This window comes from Diadema setosum, chromosome 16, assembly GCF_964275005.1.
Source record: "Diadema setosum chromosome 16, eeDiaSeto1, whole genome shotgun sequence".
Lineage (NCBI taxonomy): Eukaryota > Metazoa > Echinodermata > Echinoidea > Diadematoida > Diadematidae > Diadema > Diadema setosum.
In genome coordinates, this window is record NC_092700.1 from 32722446 (window position 1) to 32739582 (window position 17137).

Below are 17137 nucleotides of genomic sequence, written 5' to 3' on the forward strand. Positions count from 1 at the left end.
CAGTGTTGCATGCAATGCGTTGAGGTTTGCTCTACTAGCTACATGGTTGTCGCGTCGATGTCGACATATCCTCGACCGCAGGACGACTAGGTGGCCATAAGATCGTAAGCAGTGGTCACAGGTAGGTTCTCTGGCACATGCATGGCTACCTATCCATCCGGTACCTGGTGATCGCCGGCTACCTGTTGGGACGTCTAGTTTCTCCCAATATGTGAGGGTGATGTTTATAATCGCACCCTGCATTCATCCGCCCATTACTATTTGATTCAGATCAGAGGGACCGGATTATCAAATCCTCGCTTCGGGTCTGCTGAGAACGAATTTGTTATTCCCGATCAACGCCTCCTTTTTTGGATCGCTCCACTCCGTTCCCAGTCCGGAGATAACCCTCTGTTGCCGCTAGTCCTTCCTCGTTGCACGCTGCTGGCTGCCTCCTTGTCACGATACTGCTACCAACGAATCAGGTAAACAGAGCTGCTACGTGCTAGCTGGTAAACCAGCTAACGTTACACCAGCAAAAGCGACGTGATGGCTTGTCTTTTCACAACATACGTATTAGATTCGTTAAAAAGAAAGAATAAAGACAAATACTTCCCAAATTTTGCAGAATTTGTGTGGGAATAGTGCTGCTACAGTGAGATTCAGAAAAAAAAAAATTCAGATCATGATCCATTCATAGCATACTTGTCTTTAATACAACAGTCAACATGAACACTTGACTTAAATTTGAAGTGCAAAATGTCTTTAGGATCTATTAAGTTGAAATCTGTGGCTGTCTCACTTAGATTAGAACTCTTGTCTAGGCGCTAGTGAGTAGTGTACAGTACTTTCTTTAGTGCCAAACTCTAGGAGTTTTGATAGAGTTTGAATATACACCCCTCTTAAGTAAAGAAATTGATTGAACTATTTAGTGTTCATTGTGCGTGTTCATAATTGTTTTCTAGAGCAAAGTTTGTGAAACATATCAATTATTGTGATCCTCACTCCCAGAGTTACTGAACAACAATAGTCTAGATTTTTTTTTTCTCTCTCTCTCTAGAGTTACAGTAGGAGTACTACTAACGTTAGGACAGTAGAAGTTAAAAACAGCTAAGTTAAAAATATTTTTTTTTAGCTGTTGAAACTGGCGGAACTTTATTTGAATTGTATCTGGTAGATGGCCCAGTGTGAGTGGGCTGCTGCCATTTTAATCCTTGATAAATGTTCTTGAATGGAAGTTCAGTTGATTTTTGAAGCATCTATTATGATTCACCTCCATGGTGTACAATTTAAATAGTTTGCAGGTGACATCTGACATCTCTTTTTGCCATGGCCGAGAAACGTAAGTGCAACCTTGAGAGCGCCACCACGAATGGAACGGATCAGGCCGTCCCGTCGAAAAAGCCAGCCAAGACCAACGGCCACGCTCGGGCTGTGCCCATGGACGACCTGAGAGAGAAGGCGAAGCAGTTTGGCTGTGAGCTCACCAGTTGTGAATTTGCAGAGAAAATGGACAAAGAGGATCCATTGGCGTCGCTCAGAGAAGATTTTGTCTACCCGAAGATGAAGGATCTTCCATCCGGTAAGAATCGGTCATTGCTTGTGAAGCCAACCAGAGCTTTTTTGAAAGTTTGCAGAAAAAAAAAAAAGTTACTAAATACTGCTTTGAATTCCATGATTGCAATCCAGTGAAGTGTGATTGAGTCAAAAAGGGGCCTGAGCTTTTGATCATGTAGCAAAACTTTTTTTTTTTTTTTTTTTTTTTCCCGCGGGGGGGGGGGGGGGGGGGGGTTGTATTGCAATGTGCACACTGTGTTAGGATCAGGAGCAATTCACTTTTTGGTCCAATTGTAGCTACAAAGTTACTTTTTATGCTGACATATATGAACAGTGGCAAATTCGATTGATTTCTGCATTGCGATCCAAAAAAAAAAAAAAAAAAACAACAGAGTCATAATTCTGGTGTGTGATTTGGTCCATTGATAGTGTTAACATTGTTCCTTGACTGAATACATTCATCACTGGTCAAGTTTTATGATTGTCCTTGCTTTTGAACACAGTTGACCTGTCCCTGGTCAAGCCGGACGATGAGTGCATCTACTTCTGCGGGAATTCTCTTGGACTCCAGCCAAGGAATGTCCGCCATTACTTGGATACTGAGCTGGAGAAATGGGGACAGCAGTGAGTTATCATAGTCACAAAGAGACCACCCCACTCCCCTTTTTTTAAGGGGGCATGGTACCCACTGATCTTTATAGTAAATATCTGGATGTCACATTGGCCCATTCAAGCTGTTTATAAACAGTTTAACCTGTTTAGGACGAGTCCTGATTATACTTTGGCAAGCACAATCTATGGAAAATGCATGTTGTAGCAAAATCAAACCATCCTCAACTGGTTAAAAAGCAGCTTGTATGTGAGCTGCCACATACACTCTTGTATGCAGACATCTACGCATTTTTCCAGCAGATATTGACACCAAGAAAACTTGTGACATTGCTAGCTCCGTATACAATGAATGGTGATATGTGTGGTAAAATGGCAGCACAGTGGCTTCAAAACAACCAGTCAATAAAATATCTAGGTATTTCCTATAGAGATCAGTGAGTTGTACCATTAGAGGGGCATTCCCTACAATTTTCATAATTTCACATCATTAGTACATAAATCGACAGCTCCATTTATAGATTTGTGGAATTTACTGTGGTCCTTGAACAGAGAAACGATACTCTGAAAAATCTTAAACAAATTACACTGAACAGCCTCACATATTTCAGATATGTAGCAGTGTAATTGCATACACTACCACCTACTTAACAAGTTCACCTGTGTAATAATATGTACTGGTATGCATGCCTTCTTCTTTTGTGCTGCTTCCTTGAGCCCCGACTCATGCATTTCTATGGTGACCCTGCCATGTCATCATCCTTGTTCATTGCAATTTTTATTGTAAATTTTGAAAACATTCTTATTCTTCCACGCAATCAATATAAATTCTGAAACTCTGTACTTGGTATAACTAATTTATAGTTGTTTAAATGTTTAAATGTAAAGGTCTGAAAATCATCCGGAGGTCTCCTTTAACCCTTTACTTTCTGGTTTGATATTGTACTGTAAATCATTTAAAGTGCTAGGTTAAAAAGAAAAAAAAAATCTCAGTCATTTGAGCCTGTAATGTCTGTTTGTTTTAATGTCTAGTTTGAAAAGTTTTTAAGCCGTTGAGGATGAGTCCCAAGTATACAGGGGCAAGTGTCTATGGGAAATGCGTGTTGTAGCAAAATCAAACCGTCCTCAACGGGTTAACAGCCTGTTAATCCAAGACGTACATTTGAATCATAAATTGGCATCATTTTTCAGAAGATTGAAATTCCTGTTTTTCTGACATAATGGCAAATTACATGCTGTGAACTTCCTTTCAAATGGTATGACCTTTCCTGGTTTCTTGATGAGCCGTTTTTGCTGTATATAAAACGAGGCTATTCAAAAAATAGTTTTACGTGTCACAGTGATTGAACAATAGAAAGAGAACAAGTACAAAATTCCACAAATTTTCCTTAGTGTAATGTAAGAAAATTTCACTATAACCCTCCTGTAGCAGGCAAGGGGTTGAAATGCACCTCAAACATGTACTCATGTCTGTATTTATATTAAAAAACAAGCTTTGGGATTATGTCAGTACTATGTAGCTTTCCCTGTTAGTACAGTGTACCTCATTTCAAGATAATGTCTAGACTTTGTGGAATGATTTCACAAAGGGAGTTTTTAGTCAAATCCATAGTCCATAGTCCATAGTCTGTTGACTGAAACAAGCGTGAAATAATTGAACCGTTCACATACAGGTATCAGTGCAGATTCATTTTTGAATGTCTATTAACCAATGAGTCATGCAGATTTTCTCACATGAAATTTGCATAATCCATGAGCTTGAAGTTGAAAATTCAAACTACCTTTGTGAATTTGGTTTGGGCCAACTAGTGTCAACTAATGTCAGTGACAATTCACACACACACACAAAAAAAAAATCATGCCATGAAAATGGCCGTCAGCTCCAATTTGTGAAACTTTCATGCTGCAAAATATGTTGCTTTACAACCTTAGCAGACAAGCTGAAAGCCAAGCTGGAATTAATATTCTTTTCCATTATGGAAAAAAAACACACACATTATTTTGTCTTATTTTTTGAGTTTGTAGATGAAAAGCAAACTCTCTATTTCTTGACTCGTAATGGAGTGCTGAAATGCCTTACTATGTTCGCAGTGAACTCTAAAAGTGCTCATCCATCTGATGAAATTTTAGGAAATTCAGCCAATTAGCACTTTGATAGATGTACAGCAATTCATGGTCATGGCCGGACTTACAACTGTTGGTTACGCTCCCATACAAGAGAACAAACCTAGACTTCATGTCCCTGAAGTGCAGCCAAGAGTTAACCTGGGGCTTCACTGCCTCCATTATGGTTTAGAGGCCAGACCTTTATGAAATTGAGCAAAAATCAATGGAAAACCCCTCCAGGCTAGTTTTGGCAAAGTTTTATATTTCCTTTGTGTGCAGTGTGCATGTCAATATCATTGCGCAGAAGTATGACGTGAAATTTGCTGGAACTTCTCTTTTTGCGTGATTGATTACTCAGATTGTTGGGATGAACCATTTAATGTGGTTGTTAGCTCTAACTTGATATTGGTAAAAGAGTGAAGAGATCTTAAAATTTTTGTGATTCATTTCTGCAATAATTATTCCCATGACTTTCATACTAGAGTGAGTTTGTACATGTATGACCAGCAGGAACATTTATTAGTGACTGCAGTTTCAAGTTTGTTCACGCCAGATCCAGGGGTGGCTTCCTTGTACTTTCCTGTGGGGTTAGGGGATCAAATACAATAGGTGCAAATTATCACATTTTTGTCTGCTTGAAAACACATCCATGGGCAAATTTGTCACCAAACTTAATAGCAGGCTTTACCACGTGGGTGGCATTGTTTAACATACATGTATAACTGAAGTAAATGAAAGAATTTGTAAAGAGGATAGGGAGGGAAAATAAGAGTTTCAAATCTAACACTGAAAAACCTTGTCTTGTAAAGAATGTGGAAAAAAAAATATTTTCTCATATTTTTCAAGTTGCATGAAAAGCAAACTCTCTTTTTCTTGACCCATAATTGAGTAATGAAATGCCTCACTAAGTTCGCAGTGAACTCTTAAAGTGCTCATCCATCTGATGAAATTTTAGGAAATTTAACCAATTAGCACTGAATTGATAATGTACAGCAATTCATGGTCATGGCCGGACTTACAACTGTCGGTTACGCTCCCATACAAGAGAACAAACCTATCCTTTATGTCCATGAAATGCAACCAAGAGTTAACGTGGGGCTCCACTGCCTCCATTATGGTTTAGAGGCCAGACCTTTGGAAATTGAGCAAAAATTAATGGAAAGCCTCTCCAGGCTAGTGAAACTCTTGTCTATTCATGCGGTTCGGCAAAGTTTGGAATTTCCTTCCATGTGCAGTATGCGTGTCAAATATCATTGTGCAGAAATGTGAAATTTGCTTTGAACTTCTCTTCTTGCATGATTGATCGCTCAGATCATCCGGATAAACCATTTAGTGTGGTTGTTAGCTCTAGCTTAATATCGGTATTAGGGGGAAGAGATCTTGACATTTCTGTGATCTGTTTCAGCAATTATTCCTATGACTTTCATACTAGAGTGAGTTTGTATGACCAGCAGGAACATTTATCAGTGACTGCAGTTTCAAGTTTGCTCACGCCGGATCCAAGGGTGGCCCCCTTGTACTTTCCTGTGGGGTTAGGGGATCAAATACAGTAGGTGCCAATTATAACATTTTCATCTTCTTGAAAACACATCCATGGGCAAATTTGTCACCAAACTTTAGAAGGCGCTATTGCGTGGGTGGCATTGTGTGACATACAAGTGTATATTAAACTGAAGTAAATGAAAGAATTCAAAAAGAGGATAGGGAGGGAAAATAAGAGTTTCAAATCTAACAGTTAAAATCTTGTCTTGCAAAGAATGTGGGAAAATTATTTTTTCATATTTTCCAAGTTACATAAAAAGCAAACTCTCTTTTTCTTGACCCATAATGGAGTTTTGAAATGCCTTACTATGTTCAGTTAAGTCCTCATCCATCTGATGAAATTTTAGGAAATTCAACCAATTAGCACTTTGATAGATGTATAGCAATTCATAGTCATGGCCAAACTTAAACTGTCGGTTACGCTCCCATACAGGAGAACAAACCTATACGTCATGTCCATAAAGTGCAACCAAGAGTTAACGTGGGGCTCCACTGCCTCCATTATGGTTTAGAGGCCAGACCTTTGTGAGATTGAATAAAAAACAATGGAAAATCCCTCCAGGCTAGTAAAACTCTGTTGTATTCATGCAGTTTGGCAAAGTTTTATATTTCCTTGGTGTGCAGTATGCGTGTCAATGTCATTGTGCAGAAATATGTTACATTTGCTTTGAACTTCTCTTTTTGCATGATTGATCGCTCAGATCATCAGGATAAACCATTTAATGTGGTTGTTAGCTCTATTAAACTTACAGTAATATCGGTATCCCTTAGAGGGAGAGATCTTGACATTTTTGTGATCCGTTTCAGCAATTATTCCCATGACTTACATACTAGAGTGAGTTTGTACATGTATGACCAGCAGGAACATTTATTAGTGACTGCAGTTTCAAGTTTGCTCACGCCGGATCCAGGGGTGGTCCCCTTGTACTTTCCTGTGGGGTTAGGGGATCAAATACAATAGGTGCCAATTATCACATTTCCATCTTCTTGAAAACACATCCATGGGCAAATTTGTCACCAAACTTAATAGAAGGCGTTATCGCATGGGTGGCATTGTGTAACATATAACTGAAATAAATGAAAGAATTTGTAAAGAGGATAGGGAGGGAAAATAAGAGTTTCAAATCTAACGGTTAAAATCTTGTCTTGCAAAGAATGTGGAAAAATTATTTTGTCATATTTTCCAAGTTACATGAAAAGCAAACTCTCATTTTCTTGACCAATAATGAAATGCTGAAATGCCTCACTATGTTCGCAGTGAACTATAAGTGCTCATCCAGCTGATGAAATTTTAGGAAATTTAACCAATTATAAACACTTTGATATTAATGTACAGCAATTCATAGTCATGGCCAAACTTACAACTGTCGGTTACACTCCCATGCAAGAGAACAAACCTAGACTTCATGTTGTCCATGAAGAGTAACCAAGAGTTAACCTAGGGCTCCACTGCCTCCGTTATGGTTTAGAGGACCAAACCTCTAAAAAAATGAGCAAAAATCATTGATGGAAAGCCCCTCCAGGCTAGTAAAACTCTGCCTATTCATGCGGTTTGCCAAAGTTTTAAATTTCCTTCATGTGCAGTATGCGTGTCAATATCATTTCACAGAAATATGTGAAATTTGCTTTGAACTTCTCTTTTTGCATGATTGATCGCTCAGATCATCAGGATAAACCATTTAATGTGGTTGTTAGCTCTATTAAACTTAATATCGGTATCCCTTAGAGGGAGAGATCTTGACATTTTTGTGATCCGTTTCAGCAATTATTCCCATGACTTACATACTAGAGTGAGTTTGTACATGTATGACCAGCAGGAACATTTATTAGTGACTGCAGTTTCAAGTTTGCTCACGCCGGATCCAGGGGTGGTCCCCTTGTACTTTCCTGTGGGGTTAGGGGATCAAATACAATAGGTGCCAATTATCACATTTCCATCTTCTTGAAAACACATCCATGGGCAAATTTGTCACCAAACTTAATAGAAGGCTTCATCGCATGGGTGGCATTGTGTGACATAAAACTGCAAAGTAAATGAAAGAATTTGTAAGGATGGGGAGGGAAAATAAGAGTTTCAAATCTTCAAACAGTTAAAATCTTGTCTTGTAAAGAATGTGGATAAAAAATATTTTGTCATATTTTTCAAGTTACATGAAAAGCAAACTCTCATTTTCTTGACCAATAATGAAATGCTGAAATGCCTCACTATGTTTCCAGTGAACTTTAAGTGCTCATCCATCTGATGAAATTTTTGGAAATTAAACCAATTAAAAACACTTAGATAAATGTACAGCAATTCATAGTCATGGCCAAACTTAAACTGTCGGTTACACTCCCATACAAGAGAACAAACCTAGACTTCATGTCCATGAAGTGCAACCAAGAGTTAACGTGGGGCTCCACTGCTTCCATTATGGTTTAGAGGCCAGACCTTTAGGAAATTGAACAAAAATGTTATGGAAAGCCTCTCCAGGCTAGTGAAACTCTTGTCTGTTCATGCGGTTCGCCAAAGTTTTAAATTTCCTTCATGTGCAGTATGCGTGTCAATATCATTGCGCAGAAATATGTTAAATTTGCTTTGAACTTATCTTCTTGCGTGATTGCTCGCTCAGATCATCCGGATAAACCATTTAATGTGGTTGTTAGCTCTAAATTAATATCGGTATTAGGGGGAAGAGATCTTGGCATTTCTGTGATCCGTTCCTGCAATAATTATTCCCATGACTTACATACTAGAGTGAGTTTGTATGACCAGCAGGAACATTTATCAGTGACTGCAGTTTCAAGTTTGCTTATGCCGGATCCAAGGGTGGCCCCCTTGTACTTTCCTGTGGGGTTAGGGGATTAAATACAATAGGTGCCAATTATCACATTTCCATCTTCTTGAAAACTCATCCATGGGCAAATTTGTCACCAAACTTAATAGAAGGCTTTTTGCATGGGTGTCATTGTGTGACATATAACTGAAGTAAATGAAAGAATTTGTAAAGAGAATGGGGAGGGAAAATAAGAGTTTCAAATCTAACAGTTAAAATCTTGTCTTGTAAAGAATGTGAGGTGGTTGAGCTACAAGTATCCATTCTTTCGCTGAAAAAAAATATCAAAAAATGTTATTTAAAACTAGAGTCCCACTGTGTGCAATTGAATACCTGAATATAAAAACGAGTGTCTAAAGTCATTGTGGTTTAGAGGCGAAACCGCTACAAATGCATTCAGAATGGAATGGTAATTGGTATGTTAATGTATTGTGCAAGTGGGCATCCCATGTCTCCCCCCCCCCCCCCCCCCTCCCCCCACCTCCTATCCATAATATTGGACCCCGGAGCCCCCAAATTAGAGAATTTTGACAACAAACAAACAAAATCTTGTATAAAACCAGAAATGCTCTGAGTTAACCCAATATGTGCAAATGTACGTATGTGTTCAAAGTGTACGGTACCAGTAAGTCTGTTCATATCATGGTAAATCCATTGGTGACCCCCTTTGGAGGCTGGACTTCTTTAGAGTTAGGACTGGATTTGGGGCCCATCTGCACATTTCTTGACTAGAAGCCATGCTCCATTTAATTTCTTTTCTGTCACATACACACACACACACACACAAATCTTATTACTTGGTATTCAATTTTTCGGGTGATATGAATGGGCAACTTTTTCTTTCCTTGGTCCATAATGGATAATTTGCCTAAATGTCTCACCACATTCACATTCTAATGCTGCCTGCCTGGTTTGATGAAGCATTAGGAAGTTCCATCGTGAGGGCACAAACCTAAGGTATCAGACAAACCATGAAGCGCATACGAGCATCACATTGGGCTTCACTGCATCTGATCTGATTTTAGACGCCAAATCGCCACAAATGGGCCATATATGCACGGGAAAATGCACCAAAATTGATGTACACATGTATTAACCCGTTGAGGACGGACTGATTTTGCTACAACACGCATTTCCCATAGACACCTGCCTGAGTATACTCGGGACTCAGTCTCAACGGGTTAAAAGTACTACAGGGCCTTAAACTCAGTCTATTCATGTGAATTCGGCATAGTTTTTTCAGTGTGCTGCATGATGTCGATATCACTCAGAAGTTTTTGAAATAACTTTTTAAATCATGGTCGCTCTCTCAGATTGTTAGATTTATTTTATAGCATGTTATTGTTATTCAGCTGCAGTCAAATTTGATTTGATTTGATAATGGTTTATTGAAACTAACATGCAAAGTAGTAGCCCGAAGGCTAAATTATAATGCATCACATTGAAAAACATATCAATTATATCAAACAACATACATTGTATGAACATTTTAACAGTAACAAATGCCGGTTACATTACATAAGAACATAACAACTATACAGCATCATATGAAAATGATAAACAGTTCATACCAATTATTACACAAAATATATTAATTTACTTTATAAGCTTCATTAGGAAATATCAACAACAAATAATTATAGCCGGACATTCTTAAACTCAGTGGGTTTAAGACAATGGATGTTTCTTTTCTCCCACCCTAGTAACAAAGCATTTCATTTGCCTGCTCCCTCCCTTTAAGTCAACACATGGTCAGGAGTTCACTTAGCTGTTGCTAGGTAGGGCAAGCCTCTGCAAGCTTTATGGTTGTTACAGGCAACTTTTGTGAACAAAATAACTTGAATAGAATTTAAATACAAATTTAGAACTGGTCTATTGATATTCTGACTTCATGCACCACAAGTCAATAGACCATGATTGCAATTTAACCTCTTGAGGAGAGGCTGATTTTGCTATGTACAACATGCATTTTCTATAGACACTTGCCTGAGTATACTTGGGACTCATCCTCAATGGGTTTAGTGAAGAGTCTCTCATCGAACTACGTACATGTACGGTATGTGTGTGTCCTCCTCTGTAATACCCATTCTATCCTAATTTTTAACATTATAATAGGAATAAAAAAAAAAAAAACACAAAGATTTCCGATGCCCCTGTATTCAAATTCTGATGTCATGATTTGTTCTGATTGCATGCTTTCTGTTACACATTTTGTTACATTTCTCAGCGGTGTCCACGGGCATTTCACTGGCCAGTTGCCGTGGGCTCACTGCGACGAAGTGCTGATAAAGGACATGGCCACCATTGTGGGTGAGTGTCGATGGAACTTGGAAGGGGATTGAGGGGAGAGTGGGGGGGGGGGGGGGGAGCTGTGCAGTAGTGGTTGGGTTGGGAGTTTAAAGCGCATTCAGCTCCTCAAAAGTGATCGTAATGCAACAGCTTCAACAATGTGAACATGTTAGGAGGATTGACACAGTCTCTGGCCTGTTCACTCACCTTCAGTGGGGGTGCATTTCTAGATTGTGGCATTGCTGCTAGCCATCACAATCTATGACAGATTAAGACAGTAGTGATGTACAGTGTACATAATACATGTACAGGTACACCGTTGCATGCACACAAAGTTTTGTATAGTGTGACTGTGCGTGACTGAAACTTCAAGAAGTTTGTCACATGATTACATTCATCTCCTTATGTTTATGCACATTGTGTATTCTTTTGTACACTGTTCCGCGAACACATTTTATAATCAAGGAGGGCATGTTGTGTTAGCCTATATGGAGCACGTGGGTTGGAGACTGAAAGTGTGGGTAGTTTTGCATCACTAAAACAACGGGTGCGTATCTATATGAATTTGTCTGTAGTGTGACGGCGTGCTCAAATTTTGGGAAGTTTTGGGGAAGTATGAAGACTATGTGAAGTTTTGTGTAGTTTGAGCATGACCATTGACAGCATACACAAATCTTCTCTTGTTTCTCTTTGGTCTATTCATCCTAGGTGCCTTGCCTGATGAAGTCGCCATTATGAACGGATTGACTGTCAACCTCCATCTATTGCTGGTATGTCAATCATTTTTCTTTTTGCTCTCTTATTTTTCTCAATTTGCCTCTCTATCTACCTATCTACATATGTATCTTTCTTCCTATCTATCTGTCTATCTATCTATATTTATCTATCTATTCATCTATCTATCTATCTATCTATCTATCTATCTATCTATCTATCTATATTTATCTATCTATCTATCTATCTATCTATCTATCTATCCATCTATCTATCTATCTATCCATCTATCTATCTATCTATCTATCTATCTATCTATCTATCTATCTATCTATCCATATCTCAACAACAACTGCTGTTAGAATGGACATTTTTTCCCGTGTAGAAACTTTTGCATATTTCATGTGACATGAAACTGATGGAAAAGTGGGAGCCCATAAATTTTTGTCTCATTATGCCGCAGTGTATGGCCTCTTTGAATGGAGAGTGTGTTATTATACAAATGATGCACAGGATAGAGTGCGTTAGTGTAGGCGTAGGGCACTCGGGTATTTGCAATTGTGAAACATGCACGAGGCGAAGCCGAGTGCATGTTGCACTACATTGTAAATACCCGAGAGTGTGATGCGTCTCCACTAACGCCACAAAATAATCCTGTGCATCATTTGTTTTATAAAATGGGTCGAAAACTAACAGCATTTTCACGTACCTTTGTGGGTCAATAGTCCAGTCAGCTACATGTAGCACTCGCTCGAGAGAGTCGAGTCAAGCACGTCGCACTCAAAAATCCCGCACTGTACGTATAAGAGTACTGTATACGTACGCCACATATTATGTTATGCACACAAAAGGCCGGCCGGCATACGCAGCCCGAACTAGAAGTTGTTTACAGGTATTGACAGCGCGTATAGTAGCGCGCGACGCACTTGTACCAACTGATTGAGTGCGCACTGGTGCTGCAGTGCAATGGTACTAAAGTAATCAAAGCCCACGTGACTCATTTCAGCGCTTCCTATTGGCTATGTTCTTGAACCCATTTTATAACATGAGAGCAGGGATATGACATTTTGAGGGTTCACATCTTTAGTACATATGTAAATCATGCATGATTTACAAGAAGTATGCTAGTATTTTGCAGAAAACATCGCTGACTGAGATGTGTGCACTATAAATGGCAGTGCTAGTGTTACGTTTGCTCCATGAAATTTCATATTTTTGTCCAAAATGTTGCGCATAATATTGTTTTTAAATGTCTTTGTTCTCACGACAGGTTTATTGTATGGGTACTGTTTTGTTATTTGTAGTTTCCTTCATAAATTTCTTCGGTTTTTGTTTTTCTTTGTCGTAATGCAGAGCGATTACCTTTTAACTTTTAATAGTACATGTGCTGCCAAAACTCAAAACCACTATGGAAGTGGTTTGAAGTGCTAGCTCAGTTATTGTGACCATCTGCAAATTGAATACACACTTCTAAATTTCATCTTACCCAACCAAAGCCTTAAAAAATAGTTGCTTGAATTTTTTTTCTTTTGCAGTAGTCTATCACTTTTAATAAAATAATCAATCAAAGCCAAATGTGACTCATGTTTTATTTGCTTTGAACTCTTTTTGAGCATCATGGATTTACATTTTGATATGTATTTTAGATACTATGGCAAGTAGTGTGTGATCACGAGGCCTGTGCATTAGGGTCCAGATATTCTGAGAATTCATTAATTGGCATCGTTTGGTGAAAGTCAAACTACAAGTATTAAAAGTGAAGAATAAATACCATATGGATAAGAGTTGAATTATGAGTGATATATCTCTGTAAAACTTGATACCTGACTTCAACCAAAAGGTGCTCATCCATCGGGGTGTCCCAGTTTCACGCGACCGCACTTGAGCTTGACGCGCCGAAACTTAAAATCAGATTCTTTATGGGCAGCAATTCAGATATCCATCAATTCAATGTAAAGTGGCATGTTAATCCCAAGCATGATTAAGTAGTCCTGCGTTTTGAAATCATGGGATAATAGTCTGCTGCTCTACATTTGAGGAAGTAGGCCAGATGTTTGAAGCAAAATGACACAGAAAATGAGATTAGGTGAAAACTGCTTTGTCTTATAAGGCATTGCCCAACTACCTTATGGAAGTGATGAGGGGCATGCACACGTACACAAATTAGCGGGTTACAAAACTCAAGATTTGTAACCCGCTATCAAACCCGAGATTTTTGCACATGTGGACACAAAAAACCCACAAATTACCGTGAGCAGCAGTGCGATGCAAACCCACGAAACTTTGCTGTTATTTCTGAATTAGTGTGCTAATTTGCCCCTCGTTGACGTGTGAACTGTCATTGTCAACCAAATAAACTTGAGTTTCTATATCCCATTATTCAAAGTGCACGTCACAATAGCATGAACTCCACACCACTGTGAGGCACAAGGACAAGAGCTTTATCGATTCATCTATCAGCAATTAGCAGATTATTTCTGTATGTGTGAACGGTTGCAAAAAAAACAACAATAAACTTGATACGGAGTGTGCTTGCTAAGCCGCTAGTTTGGAGCGTGTGAACGGTTGCAAAAAAACTCAAGTTTTGAAGCACACTCGTTAACCCATTTTTTGTATGTGTGAGTGCGACTATGGTTCACATGATGTTAGGGTATGATGAGGGTGGGAGGGGGATTACTGCAGAAGAAATTGAGGGAAAAGGAACCATACAGTGTCTCACTCTATAGCATTGTCTTATTGAAGACGAGGGGTGCGTGCATACATGTAAGGGTCTATTACTCTTTGTAATTGTATGTGCTATTACATTTCAAAGGATATCAAATTTTACATCCCAAATTTGATACCCCTCAGACAAAATATACTTTTTTCTCATTATGGCAATTTTACACGTTCATTGCGATAGTGGTGCTTCACCAGAAGTGGTGATAATTATCAAAGCAGCATCATAATTTTTTATGAAGGCAAACCTTGTACAAGAGATACTCAGTGAGGAGGAGAAAAGAGAGAGAGAGAGAGAAACAAAGGAAGAGTGAGATGTTGAGAAAAAGGTGAAAGAGATGCAGACATTTAAATAGGGATTAAGGAGCAAAATACCAAAAAGAAGTGCTAAGTGAGGTGTTTTGAATATATATGCATCCACTTTGTAAAAAAAAAATGCAATGATTAAAGGGAGTTTATAGTTTTGTTTGAGACCTAACTTCATGTTTCTAAATTTTTTTGTGAGATAATGAGAGACCTCTCATGAAATATGAAAGAGAGGGATTCTATGTTTATTTGATGAAAATCGCTTTTAAAATTGCTGAGATATCCCCCCCCCCCAAAAAAAAAGAAGAAGAAGAGCATTCCTAATAAAAAGCGGGACCCACCTTTTATTAGGATCATTTTCATCTAATAAACTTTGAATTACACTTAAAAAGATAAGCCCAATTCTCATCTCCACCAATACTATACAATCCATTTGAGATACTTTTTCTGTGATGGATATAGGCTTATACCACTTCTTCCAACATCAATTAATGATATATAATAATATAATGATATAGAGTTGTTTAACTCTTTATGTGCCACGTTCGCACATCCGACTCAGTCGACGGCGTGCCAACTTCGCATATTCTGCTCAACAAACAAAGCCGCCAAAACCGATCGATAAATCGCTAATCCCGCGGTACAATCAAAGCGTTTCTCGCGCTTTTGTTCCTCTCACATACGGCTTGCATTCTATGTGGTGAATGACTATCAAGCGGTGTTCCCAACTAGATTATGCATGTACACTTTAGTTTCTGTCACTATTCTATGTGCAAAAGTCATTCCTTTACAGTAATGTAGCAACTGGTAATTCAGAAGAAAAATTGAAAATAGAACATTGTAAATGGAAGCAAAGTTTGGCATTCTTCTTTAACTTTGCTCACTATTATGTCCAGCTTAACAGAAATATGTAGAAGTTATACAGATTGGAAAAACAAAATTCTTTCTCTAAGCATGACTATCTTCGTGTCTCAGAATAACGTGGCACACAGGGGGTTTCCACCATGGCACATAAAGAGTTAATGCGCCATGTCTGTCAAGCAGTAACCCTCCTGGTGCAGAGAGGTGAAAGACCTTGATATATGGATGCATGGAAGGGACTTCTTCTGTCATATGATACAGTACTAGGGGGAGGGCGTCATCCCACAAGACCGACACCCACGAGTCATACAGCCCACAAGACCGACATTTAAAGGATGTCCATGAGTCTTACAGCTCACGAGTCATACAGCCCATGAGTTTGACACTAGGCAAATAAAGCTCATGAGTTTGACACTAGGTTAAAGGGGTGGTACAGTATTGGTGGAGATGAGAATTGGGCTTTTAACTTTTTGCAAGATGACAAGAAAACACTTATGATAGTACAGAGCATACCATTTTAAGAGGAATTCAAAGTTTATTTGATGAAAATCGCATTTGGAATGACTGAAACATCCAAAAACAAAGTAAAACAAAGTGATCACAATAAAGTGTAGGTCCCACACTTTATTAGAATCACTCATTTTTGGATATCTCAGCCATTTCAAAACCAATTTTCCTCAAATAAGCGTTGAATTCCTTATAGAATTACATGCTCTTTCATATTTCATATGAGGTTTCTCATTACCTCACAAAAATTGTTAGAATCCTGAAATTAGGTCTCAACCAAAGCTGTACGATCCCTTTAAAACAGCCCATGAGTTCAACAGATACAACATGGGGCTTAATGTGTCGGTCTCGTGGGCCTTGTTAGTTTAGTGGCGAACTCATGGGCTGCATGACCAGTGAGCTGTATGACTCCTGGGTCTCGTGACGTGCACCTCCAGGGGGAGGGAGGGCGGTTATATAGCCTTATAATTAATATCCAAGCTGCAGATCTGGTTCAAGGCAGCATCACTTAGTTTAGCAAGTTCTTCAAGCCCTTCTGGGAACTTCCAAAGATGGCAGTGCTCCACAATGTGACTCAGGGTTTGGGCAGGATGGCTGCAGTCACATGCCGGGCCATCCAAGAACCCCGATTTGTGTAGATGGTGGCCTGTCCTTTGTGTGGGGAGTTTGGATGCAGTTCAGGGTGAGCCACTGTTTCTGAGGGAAGTTGAGGGCTTTGGAATGGACTAACCTGCAATTATTTTCATACTTGCTAATATCCAGAGGGTTTCACAATTGAATGTAAATTATAGAAAGTTGATCTACTGCACCGAGTTCACCTTCAATGATGCTTAAAATGCCAGAAGCATGTGCGTTTTGGGGTACCTGCAACAATTGTGCATTATTTTGATGATGGCATCAAATTTGAAAACGATGCTGTAAAATCTGAGGCTGAGAGAAAAAAAAAGAAGGAATTTGAAAAGAGATGAAAAGATTCAGATAAATTGTACAGTTGGTGATTGATCTTAATTCTTTTAAATACTGTATCACTCAGGATGTGGCGTATCATATTTTATTATCCCAAGTGCCGTTTTATTTTACCCAGACAAAGGCTTAGATGAACAAGCGTTGCGTGAGGGCAAATAAAATGTGCC

At 38.9% G+C, this 17137-nt stretch overlaps 1 protein-coding gene across 1 annotated transcript in view; it reads left to right on the forward strand.

Moving 5' to 3' along the window:
- The first annotated feature begins 398 nt into the window (after positions 1–398).
- Positions 399–17137, forward strand: part of LOC140239414 (kynureninase-like) — a 58735-nt gene continuing 41996 nt past the window's right edge. Inside the window, exons 1-5 of the mRNA XM_072319253.1 lie at positions 399–464; positions 1277–1561; positions 2040–2160; positions 10837–10919; positions 11607–11668. Of these exons, the coding sequence (XP_072175354.1) occupies positions 1309–1561; positions 2040–2160; positions 10837–10919; positions 11607–11668 (519 nt within the window). The 5' untranslated portion in view covers positions 399–464; positions 1277–1308. The remainder of the gene's footprint in view (positions 465–1276; positions 1562–2039; positions 2161–10836; positions 10920–11606; positions 11669–17137) is intronic.